Genomic DNA, 25,266 nt, shown 5'->3' on the forward strand with positions numbered 1-25,266 from the left:
AAGAAGTGCAAAATGCGAGCTTTCTGTAAGCAGTTCTCACTTAAGTTATTTTCCTGTTCAGTCTTCATTTATTTTTACATGAGCATGACTTTATTCACTAGTAGTTATGATGCCTCCAGACCACATCCTCATGCTATTTTCTTCACTGAACCACTGCTTTTGGTTTTTTAATTGATGTGCATTAAGTATTCGTGTAACAGCATCTATTTAATTATCATCCACAAAGAAAAAAAAAGAAAAAAGAGCCTTTACTCACATTGGTCATTATTATTTTATTTGATATTGGTTGACATTTGTTTTAGACTATTAGTATTGGAAGGTCATTCATTAGTGGTTTAACATCACATTCTGTACAGTGCACCTGTCTGGCATCAAAATGAATAAAGGTTTCCTATAAATTCACACAACATTGCTCATATGTAATCTCTCTCAATCACACACACACACACGCGCACACACAATTCTGTGGCTTGGTCACTGGCCCAAGTACAGGTACAGAGGATTCAAATCAATTATAGAAACAAAGGCAAAACAAAGAACACAACCACAAAAGAAAGTTTACACACTCATTGTGCCCCCCTGAACATCCAAATTACTCTCTCTCTCTCTCTCTCTCTCTCTCTCTCTCTCTCTCTCTCTCTCTCTCTCTCTCTCTCTCTCTCTCTCTCTCTCTCTCTCTCTCTCTCTCTCTCTCTCTCTCTCTCTCTCTCTCTCTCTCTCTCTCTCTCTCTCTCTCTCTCTCTCTCTCACACACACACACACACACACAGCACAAAACGGTGATCTACAACCAGTTAAACCAAAACCATTACCCTCCTGTATTGACAATAAAAGACTTTACCTACTTCCCTACGATTTGATGAATATTCCCTCTCTGAAAATAAAAGTAATATTGCACCCACTTGATGAGAAAATCCCATCAATTAAATAAAGACCCCAATAACCCACAGCACAAAAGTATGCACGCACACACCCAGGCACATTATACAGGTAACAATGCTGTGAGCTGTTTCTTGCTGAAGTTCTATCTACATTTGATAAACTAGTCTGTACAGAATAACAGCAGCTGATACGAGATCCTGCGGTAGGTTAAGGCCATAACAGAACTCGCTTGCGACTTGTTTTTTGCTTTTAGAATCTATTTAAAGGGAATTACAGAACCTTCTATCAGCAATGAGTGACCGTGTTCCAGCTCATTTAGCTTTCAGTCCTGTGCAGTGGCTTAAGGCTACAATATACAGGGTATTAAATATATAGGTTTACTTCTCTCTATTAAGAAAAGTTTAAAATAAACTGGGGACTTTCAGCATTCAGGACAGAAGTGGCTACATTGACTAGAAACGCTGTGGAAAAAGATACTAGGTAAGAAAAACAAAACATGAAGAGAGAATCTGATTTATGTATTAAAGGTCATTCGATCTCAAAACAGACCTTTTTGTTATTACCATTATAAAATACATTCAAATGAAATGAAGGAAATTATTTACTTAGCCAGTGTCAAAAAAAAAAAAATCCTTATTTTACTGAATTGATCTTGTCGTTCTGTTCAAGCTGAATGTAAAAAATCTCACAAAAAGAAGAAGAAATGCACAGGCTTTGTTTCTAGACACTGTAGAATTCCTGCAGATAAAATGCTTAAAAGTCCCTTCTGTCAGATATTCGGTTGCTAGAAATGTGAAACTAATAACTAAAGTCTCATAGAGACAGGTGTAAAAAGGGCTCCACCACTGGTAACCCTATGCTGTGCTTACATGGTCATGTCGGAAGACAGGAGAGCAGTTTCAAGGTTTACGGGTGCTGAGGCCAATGAGATGCGGTCAGGAAGACATTTAAAGTCTTGGGTATAGGTAACCGTAACTTAGCTTTTGCATAATACAAATACTTATTGTGAAAGACCGATGGCACCCATACGACAATTCTTGTCTATTCCACATGTCTTGCAAGGGGTGGGGAGTCGTGACTGATGGATGAACTCAGGACTGATGGTTGGCAATAAGGTTCCGCAGCTGTTTGACGACGGTGTCAATGAGCTTCTGCTTGTCACGTTCGTTCTTACGAAACTGAGCAAAGACATTGTTTTTCCGACTAGTGTCCTTCATCCTACAGGGAGTGAGACAGGAGAAAACAATAGAAACACAGGGGAAGGAGAGAGAGAGAGAGAGAGAGAGAGAGAGAGAGAGAGAGAGAGAGAGAGATTACATAAACAGACAATAAATGTATGCGAGCAATTTGCTTATCTTTTGTTATATCTTGGCATGTACAGTAAACTATTTTTATTTTTCAAGGAAAATCGTTGACAAAGATCTTATCTTCTAGCTACCCCCCCCTCCCTTTCAGACACATGATTTGAAAAAGATCAAGCCTTTGTGAATTATGCTAAAGTCCCTGTTTGAGGAACATGCAGTAGTAAGGATGCATCCCAATTAAAGTCTGAATAAAGACTGGAAATGAGAAGAGCAGACTGGAAAAGTCAAGAATGAAGGTAGAAATCAGACCACCAGCCCAAAACACTTTTTTTTTTTTACGGCTCACTGAACTGAGAATGAGGATCCAGACCATTACCATAATCACCATAAACAAAATTAACATTTTTCTACTGTTCAAAATTCTCATGGTTAATACAGTATGCCCCCTGCTTACTTATGTTTCACATTCATGATTCATGTTCTTTACTCTCCACCAAACAGTTACAACAACAGGCACGACAGTCACATGGGCAGTGTTATGTTTTTGTCTCCCCAATTGTCCTAATCTCATTCACACATTAATTATCTTTTACCTCACTGTGGTTTATCTGATGAGATCAGACACACAATAGTGTTTTTGTGGTCACAGGACAGTTAGAAATATCTGCCTCTTATCTCTGCAACTATAGCTACCATCACCTAGCAAGCGATGTCTGCTTCTGGGAAATGTGGATGAAGAGGAAGGAAGCCAGATGTGAATCACAGGTTGCAGAAAGAAGGTGGAAAAAGTACAGGTGAACGATCATTATTAAAACCTTCACATACCATCAGAGAAACAGAATCTCAGTTAGCTAGAACATCTTTTTACTTATATTATACCTCATGTTAATCACTTCTTACATTGCCTAACTACCTGCTGATAATGAAGCAGTGTTCTGAAACACACTCTTAATTTCAACCTAGAGATAAATGCAGCAGTTTTTAGTCTGTTTAGTTCACTCACCTCCTCATCTGTACACTCTGGTCATAGATATCAAGCTCCAAAGTAACAAAAGCTGAACTTAATAACACCATCAAAACCATCAGAGTAACTATCTGGTTAATCAATAACTAGCTGAGCTAATTCTCTGGAACTTTCATTGAAAACATTTGTTACCTCCACTACTTATGTTAGATTTCTTTTAAACTAAACATCACTTAAAATTTGAATACAAGCCTTTTTTTTTTGTTTACAGGCAGTGACAAATTCTTCATCTGCCGAGTTTTTGCGAGCATGTGTTCAATTAAGCCACAGCTTTCTCTTCTCAACTGACCGGCATGGAGCCCGATTTGGTCTTTAGCTGTTGTAGCTCACTCCCCACCCAGGTTGTGTGTGTTATACATTGAGATACAACATGAGATGCTTTTCTGCTCACCGCAATTGTGATTATCCGAGTCACTGTAGCCTTTGTGTCCGCTAAAACCAATCTGGCCTGTCTCTATTGCTCACTCTCATCAAGGCAAGAACTGCCACTCGCTATTCTCAAGCTGTTTTTTAGTAAAAATCCCAGAAGACCAGCAGTTATAGAAATACTCATCTGGTACCAGTAAAATCAAGTGAATATTACCTGAAGCTGCTGGCTTGTATCTGAAGGATTTTATGCATTGCTCTGCTTCCACAGGATTGGTGATTAGATAATTGCACAAATGAGTATATGTACATGCGCTTCAAGTGCTCAGTAAGAGTATATATATATCAGTGTAGTATATACTACATACAGAAAACAGACGTGCCATCAGAAGCCCAGTATAGGCACAGTGTGGTATAATACATTTCAGCTTAAAGATATACCAGACCAGTCAATTAATATATTGTTATATAGAAAACAAATCATGGTGTCCTTGTGCATAAATATATACATATAAATAATTGTAGATATAAATATATACAAACAATAGGTTTTTTTTTATATTATTCAGAAGGTACAGGGTTACACCACAATTCTAATGTAAATGCTCCTTTGAAGTTATTACAAATAAGACCTGTTTAGTGGCCAGTACAGGGTTTAGTATTACAGATCACCTTTACTGAGCATTTAGGGTCGAGATTGTATGGCCAGGGTAAATGCAGCTCAAATGGGATCAAGACTTGTGTGCTGCTCTAACCAGAGAATTTATGATCTTCCCAGGAAAGGAGGGGTAGAAAGAGAGAGAACTGGGAGTTCACATTATTGCAAGAAAGTCAGCCAGAACGTTAAAAAAGGGGGAAAAGGTTACAAATGTTATAAGGGTATCACACACACCACCTGTTCTATAAACATGCAAAAACAAATATTGACTCTGCATTGTGCAGATTAGGAGCATAACCATGCATACACAAGAAAATGTTCAAATCGACATTTCAAAATAGCACACTGCAGACACACACAGTGCAGAGAGCAGAGTACTCACGCTCGAGAAATCCTGCACATAAGCAGAAGAGCAGCAAGTGATGTGATGTGAGGGGGGAGAGATGATGTCAGACAGGGAATTTCTCAGAAATAAGAATGTGTGTGTGTACAAATGTTTTAGGAAAAGGTACTCTGTGAAGGCAACATGGCTCTAAATGTAACTTACTTCTCCAGGAGGGCCAGGGCAGTATGCGGGCTGACCCTCAGGTACTTGCAGGTTGGACGTCCGTAGTCAGCAAGGTATGTAGACCAATCCCACTGAGTAAAGAGGTCCAACAGCTAAAAAACAAAACAAGAAAAACAGAAAGCAGGTTAGAGAGAGGGTAAAAGAAGCTCATAGAACAACATTATTAGATGTTTTTTTGTTTTTTTTTACTTTTTCATTTTATTTCCAAGTATGATATCAATAGATAAAAAAAAAAATTTAGTATGTTTTGGCACTACAGCAGCGCAGTAAATCTATCTGGAATGGAATTGAGTGTAAAAAAAATTCTGATAGTGCATCAAAGCAGATCAAGTTCAGTCCGAGTCCATCAGTCGCCCCTTACTGGAGCAAGCGGTTCAGTTTTCACAGTCTTACATAAGTGAGTAGGGCCTCTTAAATGAGATTACTGAGGAGGCACAAGGGAAAAAACCATGACAAAGCTGGGGATTAGTAAAGAATGGAGAGAGAAAAGCCATTTACACTTTTTCACCTTGTGAGCAGAGATGCTTTGGTCAGCCTGTGACCCAGACCTGACCTGATAATGATCTGTGACTGCCCAGAAATGTGTGGTCCATTACAAACCCAGTGACATTCAGCACACTACCAATACCAAGTTCATTCCACACACACGCACGCGCAGGTCAGATGCACATCCATGCAGACAATTAAGGACATTTATTCCACCAGATGGAAAAAGGTCCATGTTCTGAACTGAAAACATTCTTGTTTACATGTGTGTGACAAGCAGAAATAAATTACCAAAAATCTGTCGGATCGAGTACACAACATTAAAAAGGTAAACATCTCCAAACATCTCCGTCTGTTTCCTTACTCACACGGCATCACCTCAATCACACGAAAACACACACCATAATAATACACCAGCATATCCTAGTGTGGTGGCAGATAAGCACCTGAGTCTGATGAGTCAGATTTACATGCACATCTCTTAGATTTCGTTTTGCTTTTCCTACATAAAAGTGCTGTAAATCAACAAGACAAAATAATATTCATATAAAAAAAAAAAAAAAAAAACTGCAGGAGGAGGGGTGGGATGCAGGTTTTGCCGTCATCCATAACCCTGCAATATACACAAACACAAATGTGTGCATTCCATACAGCACGGACTGGTTCATCACACACGTTCATGACCTGGGTTTCACCTCTCCGATGAGCTCCCTCCCTCCGCCTTCACCTCCTTATGAACTTCCATTCGGTATCTTTACACGTCTCTCTCTCCCTCACCTCAGTGTGACCCCGTGTCGGTGTTATCGGCCCCACTTTCCTCGCTCGCTGAACAAACAGTGAGCTGGGGTGGGGGGTGGGGGAGTTTGGGGTTGGTGGTGGTGGATGGGACATGCATGCACTGGATTATCACTTCCTCTCATTCTTCCCAAAGAAAGAATGATGGAGAGAGACAAAATAAAACATGACGCGGCACACCGAAGTGTTGACCTTGTTTCCCTCGTGCCCTGGTTCTCACCCCAAGCTTGTATACACACTCCCTCTCAATGACTGCAAACCGGGCATTTGGATAAGGGCTCTTAATGGTTATTCTGACTGCTGTATTTATTTGTTTGGAACGCTAGGGGAATTACTAATGTCGTTAATAGTCTAAAGGGGTTGGTGAACCGACCCTCTGTTTGTATTCTCTCAGATTTGTTGCTCTTTGGACAGTACTTTGAAAACACAAGATTTGATTTGCAGCACAATGCGTGTTATAAATCACTCAGAAAGTGTTGCATAATAACTAAACATACCCTGGTAACTATATCCCTCATATACAGGGCCATTAACCAATTGTATTTGATTATGTAGCATTTATTCAATCTTTGGTGTTAAAAGCGAGCTAAGGTATGTACTTATAATTTGGAATAATATTGATGCATCCTGCAACTAAAACACGCTTGCACATTCTTGTTCTCTACTTCTCCTCTGATAGTGTCTCCATACAACCATCCATTCCTCTGTCCTCCCTAGAATCACACTTTCTTCCCATTTATTCTGCTGTTATCTCAGTCTTCATCTCCAGTGCTTTGTCTTTTACCTCTGGCTGGCCTCTGGCTTTTAGCATTGTTTAGTGCATTCTCTGGCACTGGGCCAGCAGGACTTTCACAGGCCAAGTTCAGCGGAACCTAATCCTGAACAGTAATAATAAATGCCATAGAATAGAATGGTTGGCCCACACAAGCAAACAATAACAAACGCCTGGCCACCATAATCGCTAAAACAACTTTAGGAACCCTCTTTGAGGAAGAGCTCAAAAACAAGGACAGCCTCAGAAAAATAAAAATCAAGCAGGTGTAATAAGGCCATTTTGTGCTGGTAATGTGAAAAAGCGTACTAAACAAAGCTCAATTTAACATGGCCTGTTTGTGGGTGTGTATAGTGTGAATGAATGCAAAGATTCCAAATGCAAAGTCCAAACAAGAAGCAAATTCAGATACTTAATACAATAACTCTACTATGAGTTACCAACACTTTCAATGAAAGAAGATCCAACACTCAAAAGTCTTTAAAATACAACAGCAGTAAGGCAGAGAGATTTGGAGGAATAGACAAGGGCATAAACTTGTAATAAGCACACATGCTATATATATATATATATATATATATATATATATATATATATATATATATATATATATATATATATATATATAGCGTGTGTGTGTGTGTGTGTGTATATATATATATATATATATATATATATATATATATATATATATATATATATGAATATATGAGCGAGAGAGAGAGAGAGAGAGAGAGAGAGAGAGAGAGAGAGAGAGAGAGAGAGCAAACGTCACAGCTTTTTCTCCCCATGTGTGCCTAGTGTTTACTGTAAAACATTTTAAAATATATACCATGTGACTTTACCCCTTTTCAGGATTGGTGGGTCTACTAATGGTACCTTGTTCCTAAAATCAAAGCTTCTAAAAATATTCAGACACTAGCACAAAAGCAGCTACCACAACTGCATCCATTCAAGTCCTTTTATGTGTCATGTAAGTATTCAGTAACTATTCAAGTATTTATGTAATTTATTTGAGGCTAAAAAGATTTGTTTTGACAGAACTTGCCCTTTAACCCTTACTCAGACAGCAAGTAGTCATTTTTGCTTTTGTCAGTTTAAAGACCGTGTCAGTGACTGACACCAGACAAGGGAATCTGATCAGCCTTTATGTCAACAAGGTCATCTCCAGCTCGAACCTCTTTCCTGCTGCCTAAACAACATTGACATCTTATCTGAACACTGAACTGGATTGGAAGTTTCAGCTTTTTCTTAGTGGTAAACCTAAGAAAGGTCTGTGCTAAGTGGAAGCACTCAGCATGCCTTTGTATGAGTGTGGGCCTTGCCAGCACACAGAGAAGGAATGAAGAAAAAAAAGGGAAAGGTGGAAGGGCAAAAGAAAAAAAAAAATACAGAAGTATCACTCAACATAAAGGCTGAGTAACACTAAGATAAGAAGCATTATCAGGTCATGAAGCTAAGGGAAAGTGTCTCCCAATGTTACTGGCCATATTTCAGTTTAAATAGCAGCACTCAAAGATGGTCAAAGGTTATCTTGTGGGGTTATCGTGACTGACAGAGTTTAAACGCCTGTCTTCTGGTAGTATGTTCAAAGCACTTGCAAACACAGTAAGGTGGAGAACAATCTCTGCTGCTGTCTAAGTGCTGAGGAGTGGCAGTGCTGTCAGTCAACAGATATTATCCATTGTCAGAAATTTGCTTTTCCTGGTTAAAGAAAGACTTAAAGGAGTCAAGGTAGGGAGAGAGAACGTGTTCAGCAAGGAAGAGAATGTTGAGAGAGAGGGGAAAAAAAGGAACCTTGTGAAAATGAAGATCTGAGATAGACTGGACATTCCAAGAGAGCAAAATAACTTAAGCAAAGTAAAACAAACAACAAACCGGCAAGAAAAAGGAAAATTCAAAATGGGATCATTCACAAATAACTTTTAGGGTGAGTACAGTGCTGTCAGGACTGTAGAAAATGCATAACCCATGTTATATATTTTTTTAAATAATCAAAAGTTAATTCCGGTCCACTAATTTGATTGTACAAGCAGCTTTCCAGAACTTCTCATATTTTGTGTGTGTGTGTGTGTGTGTGTGTGTGTGTGTGTGTGTGTGTGTGTGTGTGTGTGTAATTATATATATATATATATATATATATATATATATATATATATATATATATATATATATATATATATATATATATATATAAAAAACACCCTGCTATTTTGCAAGTTCTCCCACTTAGAAATCATGGAGGGGTCTGAAATTATCATCGTAGGTGCATGTCCACTGTGAGAGACAATCTAAAAAAAAAAATTTTAGTCTGTTAGTCTGCCTTTAAAATGTCCACCTCCACTACATTTATTATCCTAAATTAGATGCACCTGTTTGAGGTTGTTAGCTGCATAAAGACACCTGTCCACCCCATACAATCAGTAAGAATCCAACTACTAACATGGCCAAGACCAAAGAGCTGTCCAAAGACACTAGAGACAAAATTGTACACCTCCACAAGGCTGGAAAGGGCTACGGGGAAATTGGCAAGCAGCTTGGTGAAAAAAGGTCCACTGTTGGAGCAATCATTAGAAAATGGAAGAAGCTAAACATGACTGTCAATCTCCCTCGGACTGGGGCTCCATGCAAGATCTCACCTCGTGGGGTCTCAATGATCCTAAGGAAGGTAAGAAATCAGCCCAGAACTACACGGGAGGAGCTGGTCAATGACCTGAAAAGAGCTGGGACCACTGTTTCCAAGGTTATTGTTGGTAATACACTAAGACGTCATGGTTTGAAACCATGCATGGCACGGAAGGTTCCCCTGCTTAAACCAGCACATGTCCAGGCACGTCTTAAGTTTGCCAATGACCATTTGGATGATCCAGAGAAGTCATGGGAGAAAGTCATGTGGTCAGATGAGACCAAAATAGAACTTTTGGGTCATAATTCCACTAAACGTGTTTGGAGGAAGAAGAATGATGAGTACCATCCCAAGAACACCATCCCTACTGTGAAGCATGGGGGTGGTAGCATCATGCTTTGGGGGTGTTTTTCTGCACATGGGACTGGGCGACTGCACTGTATTAAGGAGAGGATGACCGGGGCCATGTATTGCAAGATTTTGGGGAACAACCTCCTTCCCTCAGTTAGAGCATTGAAGATGGGTCGAGGCTGGGTCTTCCAACATGACAATGACCCAAAGCACACAGCTAGGATAACCAAGGAGTGGCTCTGTAAGAAGCATATCAAGGTTCTGGCATGGCCTAGCCAGTCTCCAGACCTAAACTCAATAGAGAATCTTTGGAGGGAGCTCAAACTCCGTGTTTCTCAGTGACAGGCCAGAAACCTGACCGATCTAGAGAAGATCTGTGTGGAGGAGTGGGCCAAAATCCCTCCTGCAGTGTGTGCAAACCTGGTGAAAAACTACAGGAAACGTTTGACCTCTGTAACTGCAAACAAAGGCTACTGTACCAAATATTAACATTGACTTTCTCAGGTGTTCAAATACTTATTTGCAGCTGTATCATACAAATAAATAGTTAAAAAATCATACATTGTGATTTCTGTATTTTTTTTTTTTTTTTTGAGATTATGTCTCTCACAGTGGACATGCACCTACGATGACAATTTCAGACCCCTCCATGATTTCTAAGTGGGAGAACTTGCAAAATAGCAGGTTGTTCAAATACTTATTTTCCTCACTGTGTAATATTATATATATATATATATATATATATATATATATATATATATATACACACACATACACACACACACACACACACACACACACACCTAACTGCATGTGTCACTCTAGTTGCCTACATTCACCAAGTAAACTTTGAATTTAAAGCTTGCAAGCCTTTAATTGGGGCTAACTAAAAATATATAATTTGGCCGAACTGAGACCGAAATATTAATTACTCAGATAATTTATTACTTATAAAACAGCTGTATAAAACGTGATAACACAGCTGCCTGCGAAAATGGCAGACAGTACAGGGCCAACCGGCAGCAGGTAAAAGTGTGCGTCCCAAGTCATTGAATGCATAAGAGCATTTTATGTGGGACAGAACATTTTATATTAAACGCAACAAAGAAAACAGTACCTTGAAGTTATGCAAAACTGAGCTTGTGTGACAGGGAAGTACAACAGTGATGCACGGTGGTGTCACGGATGAGGGCGAAACATCAGCACGATAAGCAGAAACTGTATAATCCTCATCATGTAAAAATTTTATAGCTTAATCACACTGGATCTGTTCTGTCATGACTCCTGAGCATCAGGTTGCACATCCAGCTCACTCACGACATAGTGAAGGATTCAATTAAAACGGTGCGAACAAAATAAAAAAGCAGCAAATAACAGCAGCAGTGAACGGTCACATTTTTAATCACTGTTGTGGGTTTCAGCAAATCATTATGCATCGTACACCAAATTATATAAATCAGGCCTGTTAGTTTGCTGCATTTTGTTTCATTCTCTTTTTAAAGCATTTGTCTAATACTTCAGTTAATTTACCTGTTTAAAAAACGTGAGTTACTGCAGCTTTATTGCATTACATGCTTGTTTTCATTGTTTGTATATTTAATTTATGCATATATCATTTAATTATTATACAGAATTAGACTATATATTCTAGATGCTTATACCCCTTACAAAATGAGGGACAGAACAAAATGTATTTTTTTTCCCTAAATTTGTCAAAACAATGTTGTATTTTATTATTTATTATTGTCAACTTGCCATCTGAAATTATCATAAAATATGTACACAAAAGTATGTTTATGTACACAAATTGCTTCCCCTTGCATACTCAATTTTTTTTTACAGAAACATCTCAGCATGGGAGGGATTTGTTCAAAGGAGATATCCCCCATGCAAACAGCAGCGACCATAAGCTTTAAAATGTCCAAATTAAAGGTAGTTAAACTCAGTATTTAACACATTTATTTTTTTTTTTTACATTTTGTAAGTACACTTTTATACATAAATACTCTGAATTAGGGTTTTATATAATTATAATAGGCAAAACATCTAATAAAATTATATATATATATATATATATATATATATATATATATATATATATATATATATATATATATATATATATATATATATATATAATTTCCAACCGTCTGTTTAATCAATTATCAAAAAAATCATTAGTTGCAGCCCTACTAGTCACTGATGCCACTTGATTGACACCTAGAATCTTGCATGCTTTTCAAGCTTTTAATATGTTGAAACAACTAACAAGATGAACGACAGGTATATGCTAGACTTTCCATTTTGTCACCTGTTATAAAGCAAACCAATCTAAACACAAAAAGTCTAATCTGCTTTGTTTATCTGGATGTGAACGGTGCACTGTTCCTCTGCACTAAACACCAGCTAGAATCACACCACTGTGTTATCAGCCCTCGTAGCTAGCAGGCTACATCAGGATCGAGTGAAAACAGAATTTGTCCTGGGGCCGCTCTGTCTGAAAAGCTATAGTCTCAGCCTGGAAAGAGCGGCCCCAAACTCACCTTTCTGTGCTCTCCAGAGAAACAGAAGTTATCACTGGGGCAATGGTGTGGTGAAGCGGTCATGCAGACCACAAAAGCACATACACACCGGGAAGAAATAAAGCCCTTGGACTACACATAAGACTAAGTAACAGATACAGGTTAATGAATAAATAAAAGCTTCATGAAGACCATCACCATAGTGTTCTATAAAGGTTTGCTCAAAAATGCAAAGACAACCGGACAATGGAGAAAAAGGAGGTAAAAGCCTTTCTTCCAAACATTTCTCGTCCCAGGGGCATTATTAAAGACTTATTTTAGCATAAACCTTGCATTAAATATATCATATCATTCATGTTTATATAGTATTTTGTAGCACATTTATGCTCTTGTCCAAATTCCCGATTTTGGACAGTTGTCTCATTTTCTTTCTGAACTGTTTGGAAAGTATGCTGCATTCATTTCCTAATGCAACCATATCAACTTAGAATTGTTCAATTCTTATTAAGTGCCTTTCTTTTCTTTTTTGTTTTGAAGCATGGTCTGGTGTTGCTATCTGCATGCTGCTGGAGTTGCTACTTTCAAAACATCCACAGAGAGAAGCAGCAATTGAATATAATGATGAGATGCACCAAAAACAACCCCTGTGAGACATTTCACTCAAGTTTCATCATACAGCTGAACTCTAAACCTGTCTATTATTCTATGATATTTTGAAACTCTATACAGCAATTATTTTTGTGACCTGCAAATATTATCGACTATGAGACTTCCCTCATCTATAAACCTTTTCGGGTGCTGCTGGTATGTTGAACTAGAAGACATTTTGTAGTTTTAGATAAATCTTAAAATCTCCATGAAGTCTCAAGATATTCCGTATGGCTCCAGAATTTGCCTACTTGGGCAGCTTCTCTGAGATGCAGTGGAACAGACTTCGTTATGACGGCGGGTGGGCGTGGTCAGCTCTGGAAGCATTTTTAAATCCACATAGACTGCATTAATTGCGGGGTATTAAATGCATTTAAAAACCCTGACAATTTTGCTACAAATATCGCACGGGTATTATGATGAAAATGCAATGCATTTAGGACAAATGATGGGTTTGCTACCATTTCTGCTTAAACATGTCACATATCAAATCACTTTGGGTAACATTTTCATTTGAATTTTGCAACTTAAAAAGCGTTAAAATTAGTATGTACATATTAAAATATTTTACAAATTAAAATAAATATTTACATATTAAAACTATTGTTGTAAATTGCAAATGTAAATTTTATAATTTAACTTTAATTTTGCACATATGGTAATAAAAAAAATGTAAACCTAATTACAGAAATGCATTGCCATTTTGAGGAGAATTTTGCTACCTCTGCACTTCAATACTTGCTCAGCCCAGAAGCATGAAAATCTTGCCTGCATCACAAACACCTCTTCACACACTTATTTCAACCTACTCTGTCTTTGTTTCAACTATTACTCCAAATATTATTTCTGTCTGTAGAATTTATACACCTATTGTTTTCTTAAAGTATTATAAAGTGCTCTTGACATGGAAAGACATGCTACGCAAATAAATGGTTATGACTAGCAAAACCGATATAACGGGTGATGCACATTACGCACTATACAATGTATAATAGTTTTCAAGGTCAAAGGGGTGTCCTTCTTTGTGATGTTGTTTTGACACTTGTTTATTAGAGCTGCAGAGAATAATTCATAGATGTTTGACAGAAAGAGCATGAATTAGCCTGAGGAAGACATGGCCTCCCTCTCACCTTCCTGCCTATTCAGACAAGGCAGGGCAAAATATGACTCCCTCCACGTGCATGTGCGCTACAGAGCAAGCATACATGCTGCATACTGATTCGCGTTTCTCTTGATCTGTTAAGAACTTGCTGATGCTGTGCAGTGGGGCACGTACGAGGAAAGCGAACAAGAAAACATAACAAAACATCATTTCATATTAATGAACTCTAAACAAGATTTGTGAGAGGGGAAAGGGGCGGAGCTTCCAAATCACCTGAGCAAATCATTCAATATGCATATGTCGATTCGCTCATTTTATTCAAGAAAAAATGACTGGCTAGTATCGAAAGAATAGAAGCCAAAACAGCAGAGACGTACCAAAACAAATGGTTGGTAGGTCTGGTATATTATATAACTTCAGCTAACCTCTCTTGATATCATAGTAATGCAATATCGTGCAAAATGACTAAATTCAAACTAAAGTCAAAAAGACATCCAGTTCAAAACTACATAAAAGAGTGCAATGAAATGGATGAGAAGAAGTAAAAAAAAAACACATGCATCAGCAAATCACGGCACCTGGTCAGTTGACATGTAGAAGTTATTTCGCTTTGCGCAAAACATTTAGAACCACCTGACCTGTAAAACACGAGGAAAACTGCACCGCTCCTGTTTTTCTAGGTATGTTTTGCGCTGTCAACAATTAATAAGTGTTTGACAAAGCAGAGTATGAATTAGCTTGGGGAAGACGTGGCCTCCTTCTCACCTTCCTGTTCATTCAGACAAGGCAGAGTTATCACCAGGCCAAGAGTGCGCTGGAACGGTCAGAGCTGTGTGGTGCTCACAAACATCTAAACTACGAGTAGAACAGAAAACTAAACACAATACAAAGGAAGGTCTCTCGGTCAGACCTTGTCCAAAAAAATGCCAGGGAGATGCTTGGGGTATGCCTTAACACAAGACTTGTAATGCTCGTTTTTATAAAAGCACAGAAGCATATTTCAATAATGTGACAAGGTCCGAGAATACCAAACCAGTCTGGCAAAATTGTGAAAATGTTGACATCATAAAGCAAAAATTTATATAAAAAAAAAAGGGCTGTATTGCCATTTATTTACTTTCAAATTGCATCCTTTAATAACTTACTGGAATGGTTTAAAGTTGCTTTTACAGCTCAGAAACTTAGAGATTGTGTGCATGCACAGAAGCAAATAATACAAGTAATTTATCTAAGATTAGACTGCTTAGAAAAACACTTTGATAGAAGTATAATCAGATAAGTTGGACCTTTTCGTGTGACTATACAACATGGACAACCCTTGTAATGAGGGTCAGAGAAAGGCTACTCAAAGTCCACATACTCACAGTCAGAGGTGGCAAAAGTTCACACATCCTTCACTTAACTAGAAGTACAGACACTCGTGTTATAAAAGACTCTGGTAAAAGTTGAAATACTGACTACACTTTTTCACTCAAGTTAAAATGAAGTTTGGGCTCTGACATGTGCTTAAATAAAAAAGTAGCCATTAATACTACCGTAATTTCCGGACTCTAAAGCGCACCCTTATATAAGCACCCACTGAATTTGACAAAGATTTTTATTTTAAACATAAATAAGCCGCACGTGTCTACACTGAAACTGATTAACTTTACACAGGCTTTAACGAAAGACACGTTACACACGGTGTAACGGGTGAAATATGTTGCGCTTCCTTTAGGAGCATAGCGGTATTTTGGGAAAAGGCACTGCATTCTTCCGGTATTACTGCGTGTGTGGAGACCGAGGATTATGTCCTTATTATTTTCTGATGCTCATTTCTAAGTTTCTTTGACTAACCCATAACGCTATTGCAAATAAAAATTAAAAAAAGCACGAGTTTTGAAAACCTGTCTGTGCTTATATGATTTGTGTTGCAACTGGAGTTAGCGAGCTCTCCCTTCACCCAGACTCAACGCGCTACAACGGCTTGTATCTAAACGGTAGCCGACCAAGAAAGTCATTGTTCACTGTCTTCCTCCTTCCTTTCCCAACTACAGTGGTACCTCGACATACGAGTGCATTAATGTACGAGTTTTCCGAGGTACGAGCGGTCACTCTGTCGATTTTTTTGCTTTGTTACGCGAGCAAAAAATTGAGGTACGATCTCGAGACGCCGCTGCTAGATGCTGAAGCGAAGCCAGAAAGCGAAGATTGTGACGAAAATTAAGATAAGCAAAGAAAAAAGTAAAAATTTTAAAGTTTAGGGATCCTGTATTTCTCTGGGGAGTTTATCACACAGGTGAGGTGCGTTTTTTCGTTTCCATTCGGAAATTTCAGTGGTCTAATGTAATGGGGCTCAAGTTATTTGGCTTGAAGTTTGTGAAACCGGGAAAAACCCAGGAAAAATCCATAAATTAGCCGCTTCGTTGTTTAAGCCGCGGGGTTCAAAACGTAGGAAAAAAGTTGCGGCTTATAGTCCGAAAAATACGGTACCTCACATCCTATTAATATATTAATACAAAATAATTTCAAATTTTGTTACATAATGAATGTATCCAGGCTGAACAACCACCATATAGAACACAATCAAAGAAAAGATGATAATCAGGAATGTCTCTGTTCTCAGTCATGTTTACATCACTGACTCCACCCATCTAATGCACATTAACCCCAGACTTCTTGTTTCCTTCTGCCTTGTTTGTTGTTAACTACATAAACTAGCCTACGTCTGTGGTGTGCGAGAGCCAGGAAAAAGTCAAGCAACGACAAGAAATAGGTTGATGGGCAGAAAACGGCACCCAGTGAGAATAAAAGATATTGATCATGTCACCGAATAGATTAAAGCTAAAGTAACGAGCCTGATTTGAAAATGTAAGAAGTAGAAAGTACAGATATTTGTGTCAAAACAATTTATGTACTGATACCAAAAAAAAATCTACTTAAGTACAGTAACAAAGTATTTGTACTTCATTACTTCATCTCTGCACAAAGTTATACCATGAACATAAAAGATTCCAGAAAAAAAAATTGTGTGTGTGAGAGTTTGCCATTTAAGATTGAAAAGTTATACCAGCGCTTGTTCTTCCACTGGAACTCACCAAAAACCTATTTACAGATCTGAGTGGTAATAAAACTAGCATTAGCGATTGACCTATCGCACATCAGGCTTTCCAGTAAGAGGCAATGAGGGTTGAAATTGAGGCCCTAAGGAAACAAAAAATATTTTTTCCATCAACTGTCAGAGAGAACATTTTCAGAAGGAGACGAGGAAATAAAGGGCAAAGGAGAAAGCCTAAATTCATTGAGAAAATTTGGTATAAACATTTATATTCAGCACAAAATAAGTGTATGAGTGAAGATAAAGTGCAGCAGCCTGAGAGTAATATGAGTAAGCAAGACAATGGAAAAACTGTATCGATTTCTGTCCCCCAGCAACCCAGGCTGTTCTGTCAGGACACGGCTCCACGTGCTGAGCTAAGCTGAGGGTGAGCTGGAGTATTAAAGATAGAAGAGCTCAGACACTAGTTCCTGAGAGACTCCCTTGCTGGACAGGTGCCAAGGTTACTTGAGGGTCAGCACTCGGTCTTCTTGTATGTGTGCTATGTGTTTATGTATGCGCACAAAGCTTTTACGGCTTTAGCATACAACTCTCTCCCAACACTGCCAATTTTCACAGAAAGAAGGAGAGAAATGGAAGGGAAAGAATAAGAAAAAGCGAGACAGACAGATAGCACGTCAGGCTTATCGTCCATTGGCTCCAGGGAAACGCAAGCAGGGTCGGCCGGAGGCCACTTGACTGGCCCTCCCCTTCTCCCTCACATATTCTCTCTCCGTCTTCACTCCAAGACGGAAAGACAGGAAGAAGGCTGGAGAAAGTGATTACACCTGGTCTGGTTCTGGCAGTTAAGTACAGGAAGGTCAGCCAGCGTGCACTGGGGGCAGGATGAGTTCACAGCCCCACACTTCACACACTTGTCTTTCTCTTTCGCTGCCTCCTCCCTCTTTTGCCCACCATCCTTTTCCTTTCTTTTCTGCTGTCCTCTCAGTGCTGCTCTCCGGAGTGCAAACTAGTGTAGTTAGTAATCGATTCATTTCATCATCTCTACATTTACAATTAAAACAATTTCCATAGGGGATCAATGAAGTATTCTGATTGATTTGATAAGGGTAAAGCGGTCACTGTTAACAAGAGACGCTCGATAGGAAGATAATTTTGATAAAACATCATATTATGTAATATCATTTTATTCATATTTAATAACAAATGTCACATTTAGCTCGTGTCTGTTACTTGCTGTTACTTTGGGGATCATGGCTGTGAGGTTGAAAGCTGCAAGTCTCTTGTTCTTTATACTGTGGTAGCTTGTTATTGAAACTCATCTAAGTGCTCAATTCCCCATTGAGGTTTTAAAAAAAAATAAATAAATAAAATAAAATATTTAGACTTCTATGCACTGTGAGGTTTCAGTCTAATGGAGGTTTCAGTTTAAATGAGGTTTCAGTCTAATTCATCTTAAATAGGTAACTGGGTGTTACTATACACTGATCAAGCATACCTTTTTTACCTTATAACATTATGACAGGTGAAGTGATATACATTTTGTCCTCAAAATTGGTGTGTTAAAAGCAGAAAAATGGGCGACAAGGGCCTTATTGTGATGTCTAGACGACTGGGTCAGAGCATCTCCAAGACTGCAGCTCTTTTGGGCTGTTCCTGGTCTGCAGTGGTCAGTATCTATCAAAAGTGCTCCAAGGAAGGAACAGTGGTGAACTGGTGACCGAGGCTCATTGATGCACGCGGGGGCAAAGGCTGACCCGTGTGGTCTAAACCAACAGGTGAGCAAATGTAGCTGAAATTGCTGGAGAATTTAATGCTGTTATGCTCGACAGGTCAGGACTGTTTTTTGCAGCAAAAGGGGGACCAACACAATATTAGGCAGGTGGTTAAAATGTTATACCTGATCGGTGGTCGCTGTATAAGCAATTAAAGTCTAAACCGGCTAAGATTCAAATAACAAATAATAGGGGTTAAACATGACATTACTTCGTTAAAGAAGGATAATTGCCTGTCAAGTGATATGGGCCAACTGGAAAAGACAATATCTGCAAAGCCTGTCAATATACATTGCAGAGACATCATCTGAAATGAATTATGAGCTTTAGTGTGCGTCTTCATGGAAACTCTAACCCAGGCCTGGGATCACGACCAAAAATTCTGTCATCTTCATACAAAAGCACACCATCCCAACTATCCACTCCTGATATGTGGCTGTTTTGAAAGAGATGTTCTGCTGAAAGAGACATTTTGGAGGAATTCATTGGCCTGGTGTGTCACGATGTCTTCACTGCATGGTAGAGAGAGAGAAAGAGAAAGGACACTGTTCAGTACTCTAGAGTGAGCCAAACCAAAAAGAATCAGTTGAGACTTCAGCATCCATCTTCACCACAAGAACACACACAGCGTGTCATCCTCATGGGGGTGAAGAGTACTCTGATGCAAAGAGAGATGTCAACCCCCTGCACGGCAGAATCTTTGCTCCCTCAGCGACTCCATACAAGCAGGGCAGCTCATCAGTCTGACCCCTGGAGACCTGTGACAGGACCTTAAACAGGCCTTTCACTGCCACACACTGGCAGGCCATTGAGAAGGAGCAGGGGCAACAGAGTTAAGCATGACACACTCTGACCACTGAGAGGAAGCAAGACGGAACAATTACACTGTGACACCTGTCAGTGGCCTGTTTAGCTGTCTGTGTAGAGATGGCAAGAGGACTGGAATTGCCCCACTTCCTTTTCTAATTCCACTTTTCCTTTATACTTTCAGCTCTAATTCTTTGATTATGTCTCAACTTGATTTATTTTTTTTTACTAGAAAACATGAACTGCCCCATAAACTCTGGAGCACCACATAGGTCTAACTGTCTTATCCTTACACTTTACGAATGATTCTTAAAAAAGGGAAAAGGTGCTTTTTTTTTGTACCGTATGTACCGTACATCACAGTTAAATTCTTTCTGTGGATATCCCATAGATGTTAAGAAACTGGGGTCAGCCATGTTACACTGCCCCTGGAGCACAGAGGGTTAAGGGACTTAATCAAGGGCCCAAGAGTAGCAGCTTGGCGATACCGAGGCTTGAATCCCCGACCTTATGATCAGCAACCCAGAGCCGTAACCTCTGATCTAACACTTCCCCTTAAAGGCACCCCATAGAGCTAAAGAGATATCCTCCCTGAAAAGATATACAGGGAGTGCAGTTTTTCAGTATGATAAGAATACAGTAGCATAGGCCAGATGGTCTCATCCTGCATTATTCCTGAACTGCACTCCTTCACTTTCCTCCGGTCTGTCTGACCCGAGCTACTGAACCCTATAGGTTCTGGGTTCAACACAAGTTGTGCTTGACCTACTTGTGACTCCTATTCTATTAGAAACACAAACACATGCTCAACCCAACGTTCGGGCCATTCCGCTTACATCACTGCCAGAGAGGTAGTCATCCCACCCCTCTTTTACTTACTCTGTTTATCTTTTCCCTGCTTCTCCTTCCATCCAGCTCCTCAAGTTCAGGAAGACTTGTACTACTATAAACAGGGGAAATTATTTTTATGCTGCTTATTTACTGAGCACAGAGACACAAAATAAATATCACTTTTTCCAGTTACATGACAAATGAAAAATGTGTCATTTCGAAGATACATGATAAAGATTTGTTAGTAGAGTTTTCTGTCACCTGTAAAGCCTGAATGTGAAAATATATATTTCACAAACAATACAAGAGTCAGTTATTCAAACTCACTAACATGTTAGATAAATACTGATGTAGGAGAAGTAAAAATGTGTGGGTGGGGGAGACGTGGGTTAGGTAATGACTACAAGCGACAAACGTGCACAGAGCTATGCTTGGTCCAAGCAGACTGGCACTGTACTTGCTCTACTGGGAAACTCCCACAGTGTTAAACTTGCAAAAAGGCAAAACCTTGTTTTTACAATTTTTGTTGTAAGAATTCCCAGAACTCACTTTGACTATGATGATTTAATTTTCTTTTAATAAAGTTCAATTCTGGTCAAACACTTGTATTTAAACCAGAAATTATGAAGAAAGAAAGGGGATAAAACCACAATATGGAGAGGTCAATTTTGTCATTTCTAGTTCTAGTTCACATTCCATTTGTCCTATAAACTTTTCATCTAAACACTTGTTCCCCTGCATTAAAGTAAAATAAAGATTGCCCACTCACCACTTTTATGAAGGAGAGTGTGAATTCTTCCAAGGGGACAATAGAGGGTCCTGATCAAATCTGTCTGCAATGGGAGCTGTACTGGCTAAGACCCCACCTAACCCACCTCATGGACTTTAAAATGTATTATACTCCAATCAAACTAGTGATTGCTGCCTCCAAAGCTGCACCATTATAAGACTGTTACTTACGACATTAAAGCATATCAAATAGACTGCATTATGCTATTATGATACACTAATATGCCCATTTTCAAAAATCAAATTACTTTTAAGCAAAAAATCTCCATCAAAACCAGGTCAGGAAACTCACATGACTCTGAAAAATTACTGGTCATCATCTATAATTGACTGATCATAGCTAAATCATAGCTGGTGATTAATAATAATGCAGTGTTTAAGGGAGAACAGACAAAAAGGTGGTTAATGATTACATATAATTTCTGGATTAATAACAGAAAAACTGATTTAGTTATAACAGAAACTGTGTATAAAATAATACAAATAATCTGGCTAAAGTCACAATTTAACTAAAATTGACACCAGTAATAGCATTAAATTAAGCTGAAAATTTTGGTATTCTTGTAAAACCTGAGAAGTCCTAAGCAAAACCAGTAAGAAGAGAAAAGCATTTTCCATTAGACATTTAAAACGCATTCCAAGAATTTGAGGATAATGCCTGCGGACAAGCCACAAAAATGCACAGCAGCCTATTGGCTCCGACACTCTGGGTATGAAAAAAATGAATTTCTAACCCCCCATCTTCCTGTAAAAGTGGCACATGAGGTGAGGAGGAGAAGATCCTGAGGTACACTAAAAAAAAAGCCACTTTGGCTTGGCTATTTTCCCTCCCTCAAGCCTATACTACAGAATAGTTCGCCAAAGATATTATTAGTCTGACTAGGATGTACCTGCCAAAGCACAGTAAATCCAATACACAGCATTTCTGAGGGCCTCCAGCAGCTGCAAATGTATATGAAAAGGGTCTAAGAAAAAGTTCATTGGCTCTAGACAGGTCTAGCCAACACATCTCCCATTATACAGTCATGTTTTCCAAGTCAAAACCATTTTGTGATAAGTCACCCAAACCAAATGTTCGTACAGTATATTTAAAAAAAAAGTCTCCAGGAACATCAGGAGCCCCTGCTGAATGTACACTCTACTGTCTCGGGAGGAATTTGGGCAGGCAGAAGATTGAGGGCAAAGTTATGATAGGCTCGGACCAAGGGTGTGCACGACGCCTGGGGGTAGGGGTGGTGATGTGTGCTGCCATGCCACACAGTCCAGCAGGCCTCCCACACACCAAGGCCGGCCAAGGGTTCCCACCACCACAAAAGTCTCGGCCACTAAATATAGCTTCACAGTACTGAGCCACAGCCAGCGGCACTGTTTACACTGCCTACTCCTGCTTTCTCACTCTGTCTGTCGGAAAAGACCTACTCTCTTTATAGCAGTCACAGCTGTTTATTTGTACATCACTTCTGCAGACAAAATGAAGTCGTCCAAGAATGCTAGGAAGGATATGAGACAACTGAAGAAAATGACTGTCCTCCCCTATTCTGAATGATTTTGCCTTTACAACATTAAGTCCTATTGAAAATGTAGATCAATGCAAGAATGTACTTAAAATTACTATTTGAAGAGATTTTCTCATCTTTGTTCTACCTTCTTTCCATCTTTCATCTTCAGACCCAAGTTAACATGTCAATGTTACTTCATTTGTCCTACTTATGCTTCAATGTCTCCTGAAGTCTGGATACGTTACTCTCTTTTCATATTTGTTTCTCTTCAGATCGAAGTATAAAGCAAAGCTCAAGATTCTCACCAAACCCCTCCCAGAGCTTCCGGACCTTTCTGTTGTCTGTCTCCAGAAAGATTGACCCACAGCCCCATCCCAGGACCCGGGAGTCTGGTACACAAACGGGCCCTTCAGGTTGATTTATCGGGCGTATTCATTGCCAGCCACACTGGGGGATGCCTGGGTCAACGCACTGGTTCTGACACCCCTGATCTCTGCAACAGCTACATAAAGGAAAGGGGAAACGGGTAGAACCGAAGGGGGTGTATTATCAAGCTCCACCTCACTTTGAAATTATGAACAGAACACTGATAACTAGTGGCCAATTGAGATTGCTGACTCATTACAGGTGAACCAACCATGTGTTTATATAAAATATAGATATTCCACCTTACATGCTTTTCCTCTGTATACAATTTTGTTCCACTTGGGGGGGGGGAACAAAGCAAAACCGCTCACGTTCGTTCATGGTGAAGTCATGGTTTTAGGAGAAAAAACTAAATGGAAAACAAGTGGCACTGCATCATGATGGCAGGCAGGACAAAACGGGATTGTTTTAGTGGAAGAAAGAGCTATCCGTCACTGTCTGTCAGCTCATTCATCCACCACTCCACGAGCATCTAGCCCATCCGTCATCCCCTCTCAGCCACTGACATTTACTCAGGTTGGCTACTTTGGCTGCAAGGGAGGGGGTCCCGAATATGGAACCTCATACCCCCCCAGTGTTATTTTTTCCCATCCCCTCTAGACCCCTTAATTTGCCACCCACCACCACAACACATGCACAGACTATACACTCTTCTACTTCCGTGCAACAACTTGTAAAAACTTCAAGAGTAAAGTCAAAGATTGGGTATAGATAATGCATAGAAGGACTCCATCACAGCCTGCTATTGGATGAGAGATCATTTTATCACTGTGAAATACTTCGTTCTTATATTATAGAGATGGTCAGATACGCATTTCAGAGGCAACTGGAATAAGGTGACCTTGTGAAAAGCTGGCTTAGCGATACACACCTTAAATTAAGCAAAAGACTGATATGGACTTCTGCTACAAATAGGACAGATGAAAAGTACTGTATGTGTCAAAAGCCTTTAAATTGCAGATATGAATGCAGGAAAAAAAACTGCTACAAATAGGACAGATGAATAGTACTGTATGTGTCAAAAGCCTTAGAATCGGAAATATGAATTTAGGAAAAGGAAAAGAAAAACTAGACCCAAATTGAGGGCAATTTAAGGAAAGAAACCTTCAAACAAAACCCGGACTGAGGTAGAGGTTTAGGGGGTTGGATCTGCTGGATAGGAAAAGAGAATGAGTGAAAGGAGTGGATGCTTAGGGGTAAACAGGAGAAAACAGAAGAAAGGGGGAAGGAAGAATGACAGAAAAGAAAAAAGGGGTGAAAAAAAACAAAACAATACAAAGACCTACTTGTCTCAAGTCGATGAAGGCGAGCAGCAGAGTGTCCCCCTGGAAGCCAGGCACCGGGCCGGCCCTGGCAAACCCTGTGGGAAAGAGAGAAGCATAAAGAGAGCAGGGAATTTGCCATGGAGTGGGAGATTGGCAGACGGATGACAGCCAGGACAAGGGGAGGACAGGAGGAGGTTCAGTGGGGGCAGGGGAGGTGGATTGGAGGGGGGCTTTGGTGGTTCGGCGGGTGATGATGGGGGGTGAATGCTGGGTGGTTAGGCACAGCCCCTGCCACGGAGTCATGTCTCTGGGTCTGCCACTGGCTTTGTGCTGTCCATAAAAAACCCTAATCATCAAACTCTCATTAATTCTCCCTCAGTGTTGATCTGACAAGTCAGAGCGTGGGGTGTAGTATGAGTGACAAGGGGTCTGCCTTTACCTCCATAGCTTGAAACTCTTGCTGTTCTTCTGAACATGTGGCGCAGCACAGGGCAAAGGTGGGGGACAAAACCTTGTGAAAAAAAAGGCAAGGAGGATTGTCGAAAGGTTTCAGGGGGTTGGATGCGAGGCCACCAGAGCGTTCTCTGGCTTTGGCGGGAAACCCGTAAACAAGCAGCTTCGCCATTCTAGAAAACGGAACGTTTGACACACAGAGACAAAACAAGCTGAGCCTGGGAGAAAACCCTTTCTCCTCACAACGCTGAAGGCTTTTTTCCCCTCTCACGCGGATTAC

The 25,266-nt window shown here is 39.6% G+C and overlaps 1 protein-coding gene across 5 annotated transcripts in view; it reads right to left on the reverse strand.

Annotated features, from left to right (window-relative positions):
* Nucleotides 1-257: 257 nt before the first annotated feature.
* exoc6b (exocyst complex component 6B) overlaps nt 258-25,266 on the reverse strand; it is a 103,901-nt gene continuing 78,892 nt past the window's right edge. The window contains exons 20-23 of one of the 5 annotated variants that reach the window (XR_014533795.1): nt 24,555-24,628; nt 4,782-4,894; nt 769-2,100; nt 258-637 (exon numbers count right to left, since the gene is read on the reverse strand). Coding sequence is in view for 3 of the 5 variants with exons in the window: in XM_083542333.1 (XP_083398459.1) it covers nt 1,974-2,100; nt 4,782-4,894; nt 24,555-24,628 (314 nt within the window). In the remaining 2 variants the exon portion in view is untranslated. Of the gene's footprint in view, nt 2,101-2,658; nt 4,629-4,781; nt 4,895-24,554; nt 24,629-25,266 lie in introns of those variants that run through there. The other 4 variants (XR_014533796.1, XM_083542333.1, XM_083542332.1 and 1 more) reach the window with 4 other exon arrangements.

The sequence above is a fragment of the Silurus aristotelis genome (genome assembly GCF_946808225.1).
Source record: "Silurus aristotelis genome assembly, chromosome: 5".
NCBI lineage: Eukaryota > Metazoa > Chordata > Actinopteri > Siluriformes > Siluridae > Silurus > Silurus aristotelis.